The sequence below is a fragment of the Bison bison genome, unplaced genomic scaffold (assembly GCF_000754665.1).
Source record: "Bison bison bison isolate TAMUID 2011002044 unplaced genomic scaffold, Bison_UMD1.0 scf7180017864456, whole genome shotgun sequence".
NCBI lineage: Eukaryota > Metazoa > Chordata > Mammalia > Artiodactyla > Bovidae > Bison > Bison bison.
The window spans coordinates 17,255,375-17,261,837 of record NW_011495018.1 but is presented as its reverse complement, the minus strand read 5'-3'; the positions used below and the strand labels follow the sequence as shown (position 1 = coordinate 17,261,837).

At 40.0% G+C, this 6,463-nt stretch overlaps 1 protein-coding gene across 1 annotated transcript in view; it reads left to right on the top strand.

Moving 5' to 3' along the window:
• Window positions 1-618: 618 nt before the first annotated feature.
• Window positions 619-6,463, top strand: part of PLEKHS1 (pleckstrin homology domain containing, family S member 1) — a 26,585-nt gene continuing 20,740 nt past the window's right edge. The window contains exons 1-2 of the mRNA XM_010859307.1: window positions 619-776; window positions 3,095-3,141. Coding sequence (XP_010857609.1) covers window positions 3,114-3,141 — 28 coding nt within the window. The 5' untranslated portion in view covers window positions 619-776; window positions 3,095-3,113. The remainder of the gene's footprint in view (window positions 777-3,094; window positions 3,142-6,463) is intronic.

The following is a 6,463-nucleotide window of genomic DNA, read 5'->3' as shown; positions in this document are numbered from 1 at the left end:
ACTCGGTTGAGCTCCCTGTTTCACACAGCAAATTCTTTTGCTGTCTGTTTTACATATGGTAACATACATGTTTCCATGCTACTCTCTCAAGTCATCCCACTCTCTGCTTTGCCCATGGTGGCCACAAGTCTGGTCTCTATTTCTGCATCTCCATTATTTTTAAGAGTTGTTGGTGGCTGTGCAGGATGTTCAAGACAGCTTGCCCAGTGCTACGCTGTTGATGACCACTCCATTATGGATATATAAGCAAATCTTCAGGAAGACCCTTGGCATGTGCAAGTGTGTTGGAGAAGCCAGACTTTTGTTTCTTTATCTGGCATAAAAGAACCCTTCCTAACTTCCCCAGGAGGCTTGGGGAGGGTTTGGATGGGTGGGTAGCAAAGGAATTGTTTCACTGGTGGTCGCCTCAGGAGGTCAAGACTGGGCTGGCACTGTTTTCAATAACAGCCATTGTGATCATGGTCCAAAGTCTGGCAGGAAATTTTTATATGTTTGCTTTCATTTTGTTGTTAGATACCTGGAATGCCAAGGGCAGTTCTCTGCCAAACCACAAGAAGAATGAAAGCCCAGGACTTCCCTCGGGTCACCAGCTTCCTTCAGCTTGGGGCAAGAGTAAAATCTGCCCAAAGGTAGAAGTTTGGGAATTTCCCGTTGGCTCACATTTCAAACAAAGCTTGTACTTAATCCTCAGAGCTCAGAGTGAGCAGGGGTGAGTTCAAGAGACACAGGAACAGTGCACTCTGCTGAGAAACACACTAGCGACCACCTGGCTTCTAGTAAGTACGGCTTGCTTGACATGATGAGTTTGGGTTCTCAAGGCTGCGCCAATCTGGGCTGTTGTGACTTTTTCTTTATAACCTTCTTGGGCTGTACCATCAGAGGGAAATAGGACCTCTTGGGATTACACTCATCAGATTTCATTATAATGAACAGGTTAGGCAACAAGACTGGGTCAAGTCTCCTGAATAAGATCAAAGAGCTAAATCTGAAAATATTTTTTATTTGGGGGCAATGACAAGAAATAAAAGCCGAACTATGAACAGATTTAATTCTTTTTTTCTCAGATAAAAGGAAGAGAAAAGTGGTTCGGACACCAGCTCTCAAGTTATGATTCTGACTCTGCTTTTTCTTATTTATGTGATCAAAAGCAAATTACTTAATCTCTCTGGTAACAGTTTCCTAGTCTGTAAAATGGATATTGTATCCCTGTAAGAATAATGAAAACTTTATAGTATTGTTGTATCTCATTATTATGTTATGTTGAATCTCATTAGATTTCATATATGTGATAGATAATATTAAAGTTTTGCTTATATTATATAAGCAGAGTTTATATAATAGATTTTGTTTTCATGTGCATGTAATAGTAGATTTCATATATATGTATACATATACTGGATTTCATAAAAATAATTTGAATTTGATATACTAGAAATTAAATTGCATATATAATATGCAATATATGTTATATGAAATCCAGATATGTTTACATATATATGAAATCCATTGATAAACATATAAAATCTATTTTACAGGTTTTGCTTAAAAGTGCTTGGAATGTATTAAACACATAATACATGCCAGTCATTATGAAGCAATCATAGACTCTCTGACCTGGACATGACCTAACAAGCAGCACTTGTTAAGCACCTACAAATTACTGACTGCTCCTTGCCAGATTATCTCAAGTAATGCTGACAAATCCTATGAGGGTGGTGATATTATCACTTCCATTTTATAGGTGAAGAAACAGAGGTGTAGAGAGGTTAACATGTACATATTACACACGTATAATATACATACATACATATAGTATACTACGTTTGTATGTATATATGGAGAGTATAGTATATAGCACATAGTATATAGGAGTCCCCGGTTGTTCAGCTGGTAAAGAATCAGCCTGCCAATGGAGGGTACGCAAGAGACGTGGGTCTGATCCCTGGGTCAGGAAGATCCGCTGGAGGAGGAAATGGCACCCCACTCCAATATTCTTGCCTGGAAAATTCCATGGACAGAGGAGCCTGATTGGTTACAGTCCATGGGGTCGCAAAAGAGTCAGACATGACTGAGAACACACGCATGCAGCAAGCAGCACACAGAGATGGTAAGGGACAAAGTGCTTTTCAAATACTTTCATCCTTCACCCATGAGTTATTTAATGAATAATTGTGTGTGTGATATGAATATATATCTTTCCAGCATTTCTGTGAGTCATTTATATCATTTATACCCTGGGAGGAATGAGTGTTTATGCTGGAGAAAGGGAGCACTCAGGAGAGGAGGAATGAGCTCATGCCAACCAATAGTAAAGGACCCTTTGCCTCCTCCTATTTACTGGGATGACCCTGGCACTGCCCTGTTCTGTGGTTCCTCCTATTTGAGAGTCCTATGAATTCAAGGTGAAAATTTGATTCTTGATTTAAAGATCACACCTGCCCCTTGGGCTTTCATCCTGTGGGACCCCTCTACTTGCAGGGCCTCAAGTCAGTTACAGGATTGCCAGCAGATGTGTGCAGGAAAGGACTTGACATCTAGAGTCAGTTTGATCATATCAGCCTGAGCTCCTAGGGTTGGGCAGCCGTGGGAACAGGCCTCTCGGGTGGCAGGGGCAGTTTAAGGACAGGGATGTGCCCTGGTCCTTGCTCTCAGGTTTCCCTCTAGAGAAAATGAGTTCCTGGCACAGAGAAGAGCTTATCTTGGGCTTCCTTTTGGCCAGGAATGCTTTATCTGCTGCATTTGGTCCATAGCATCCTGCCCTCTGCCCTATTCTTGTCTCCATTGTTTGGTGTTTCTGTCTCCAGGGGCTCTCTTGTCAGAGCCACTTAAGAGGCAGAAACGGAGAAAGTCCAGGGAAGATGCTCCTTCAGTCATCCAGCAACACTTCCACAGAACTGCCACGTGGTGAGCACAGGCTGCTGGGATGGTCCTTGTTACCATGACTGCTATCAGCCTCAAGGGCAGAATGGGAAGCGGGGCTGATGACCCATCTCACCAACATTCGAGAGCGCCATTCTGCCACTTGGTGACTGAGTGGCTATCAGTGAAGCATACTGTTGTTTGGGGACTAACACTTAGTCCTTCTATTTTGCAGGTAAGAACAGACAGCCATAATGGAGCGCAAACCCCAGAAGAGTTCAGGTACCCAAGGGGCATATTCTCAGAAGGGCATACTCCCATATTTTTTATTGGAAATAATGATCAATTCCCATAAAAGTCGCCAGGATACAGAAGATGGTTTTAGTAAGGATAATGGGTGGCATTCTAGGGTAATGATTGTTGATGTGGAGAATGTAGCAGAGACTGTTAGATTCGGTTAATTATTTTGTAAGAGTTCACTTATCTAGAACTTTGGCATTTTCCAACTTTTATGGATCAAATATTTTATGGAGATGGTATTGATATTAACAGCACACTATATCCCTGAGAAGACTGGAAAATATTTCCTTAATTTTACAGGAAACTCTCATTTGGACAGAAACTGCCTAAACTGTTACCAACAGATTAAGGGGCATCATTCAGATGTTCTTGCTTCATGCTCATATGCCAGAAGAGTCAGATTTAGAATGAAATAACTTAGAAATCAAACTATCCAATTCAATTCAAAAATAAATGTTAATGAATAATTATTCAAAGCACCTATTATTAGTAAGTTACAGTACTTCCTATTGCAGAAGGATGCACAGCCTAATTAGTAAGAGTCTTTGCTCTCAATGAGCTTGTAATTTCATTCGGAAGTTAAGATAAGCACATACAATCAGGATCAGGTTATGAAAGATAAGAGCAAAATGCTGTAAAGCTTGAAGAAAAAGAAAAAAAAAAAAGCCACACTCATAGTTGTGGCAATCCAGAGAGGTTGTATGAAAAGGGATTTGAACTGGATCCGAAACGATCCAATCAAAGTTTCAAAAGAGATTGGGAAAGAGAGCACATCTCAGCAGAAAGGGATGGTATGACCAAAAGCAATGAAGTAGGTTAGAGGCAGGTTGTGTTCAAGGAGAATATGGCTATAAAATAGGACGGGAGAGAACAGACTGGTACCAGGAATTGACCTCGTAGGACCCTGGCAACCCTTGAAGAATTTCAAGCCCAGAAAAGGTATCATCAAATATGCTTTGGGGATTGCTCATATTTTAAGAAAAATAGCTTTATTGTAGTATACTTGACATACAATCAACTGCACGTATTTTAAATGGTTTGTGTGTATATGACTTGGAAATAATCACCACAGCAAGAGAGTAATCACCTGCATCACTCCCAGTAATCTCCTTGTGCCTCTTTATAATCCTTCCTCCAGGAACCAATCCTGCTCCCCGCAGTTCCGCTTTCTGTCGTTCTAAGTTCATTTGTACTTACTCCAGTGTTCTTGCCTGGAGAATCCCAGGAACAGAAGAGCCTAGTGGGCTGCCGTCTATGGGGTCGCACAGAGTCGGACACGACTGAAGCGATTTAGCAGCAGCAAGTTGCTTCAGTCGTGTCCGCCCCATAGACAGCAGCCCACCAGGCTCTGCCGTCCCTCGGATTCTCCAGGCAAGAACACTGGAGTGGGTTGCCATTTCCTTCTCCAATGCATGAAAGTGAAAGGGAAGTCACTTACTAGAGCTTTACACAAATGGAATTTTACTGAATGAATTCTTTGGTTTCTTTCATTCAACTTAATTCTTTTGAGATTCACCTTTATTGTTACATATATCAAGTTTTTTGTCTAGACAGTCAATTGAATTTTTATCTTTTAAATAGTAAGGAAAATATTCCACATATTTATCCTTGCCGTTACCACTTCAGCGTTCATCATTCACTTGTATAAATTCATATTTCCATCTGGCGTCATTTTTTCACCTGAAGGATTTCCTTTAACATATAAAGCAGTCCTCCTAATTCTTTCAACTTTTGCATGTCTGAATATGTCTTGAAACTGCCTTCATTTCTGAAAGATACGTTTGCTGCATATAAAATTCTAAAATGACCTATTTTTCTTTCAATAGTTCAAGCATCTTGTTCCACTGGTTTTTGTTATTATTGTTGTTTGCTTGCATTGTTTCTGATGAGAAATCTAATGATATCTGTATTTTTTCTTCTCTATGCATGAATGTCTCTTCTGCTCCTCTGATGGTTTTTAAGATTTTTCTTTATCACTGATTTTGAGCAATTTGATATGATGTTCCTTATCAGTTTTCTTCATATATTTTGTGTTTGGCGTTCCTGAGCTGCTTAGATTTCTGAGACAGTTTTCTTTAAATTTGTGAAATTTTCAGCATTATTTCTTCAAATATTTTTTTCTGTCTCTCTCCCCTACTTCAGGGACTCCAATTACTTTAAATTGTTGTTGTTATTCAGTTGCTAAATTGAGTCTGATTCTTTTCAGCCTCATGGACTACAGCACACCAGGTTTCCCGGTCCTCCACACTCTCCTGAAGTTTGCTCAAATTATGTCCATTGAGTCAGGTCACTTGAAATTGTCCCACAATGCACTGGTGCTTTTTTAATGTTTGGGTTTTTTTTTTTTTTTTTTTCTTCTGCTTTTCACTCTGCGTTTGTTTTGGTAGTCCTGTTAATCCCATCTGGTATTGCTGTTTTTCTGAGACATTGTAGTTTTCATCTCTAGCTCATTTTGGATCTTTTCTATATCTTCTGTATATCTAATTTCTTGAATGTGCAAAATGCAATTAATAATGCTGGTTTTAATGAACTCCTCTATTAATTCTCATATCTGTGTTAGTTCTAGGCCTGGTTTGATGGCTTGATGATTATCCACATTATGGATAATGCTTTCCTTCCTCTTTGCATAGCCGGTAACTTTTGATTGGTTGCCAGATCTTGCAAATTTTACCTTTTTGGGTACTGGATATTTTTGTATTTCTATGGGACAAAAAAAAAAGATCTTAATGACCCAGATAAATGTGATGATGTGATCACTCAGCTAGAGCCAAACGTCCTGGAATGAGAATTCAAGTAGGCCTTAGGAACCATCACTGCAAACAAAGCTAGTGAAGGTGAAGGAATTCCAGCTGAGCTATTTCAAATCCTAAAAGATGATGCTGTTAAAGTGCTGCACTCAATGTGCCAGCAAATTTGGAAAACTCAGCAGTGGCCACAGGACTGGACAAGGTCAGTTTTCCTTCCAATCCCAAAGAAAGGCAATGCCAAAGAATGCTCAAACTACAGCACAATTGCACTCATCTCACACGCTAGTAAAGTAATGCTCAAAATTCTCCAAGCCAGGTTTCAGCAGTACGTGAACCGTGAACTTCCAGTTGTTCAAGCTGGTTTTAGAAAAGGCAGAGGAACCAGAGACCAAATTGCCAACATCTACTGGATCATGGAAAAAGCAAGAAAGTTCCAGAAAAACATCTATTTCTGCTTTATTGACTATGCCAAAGCCTTTGACTGTGTGGATCACAATAAACTGTGGAAAATTCTGAAAGAGATGGGAATACCAGACCACCTGACCTGCCTCTTGAGA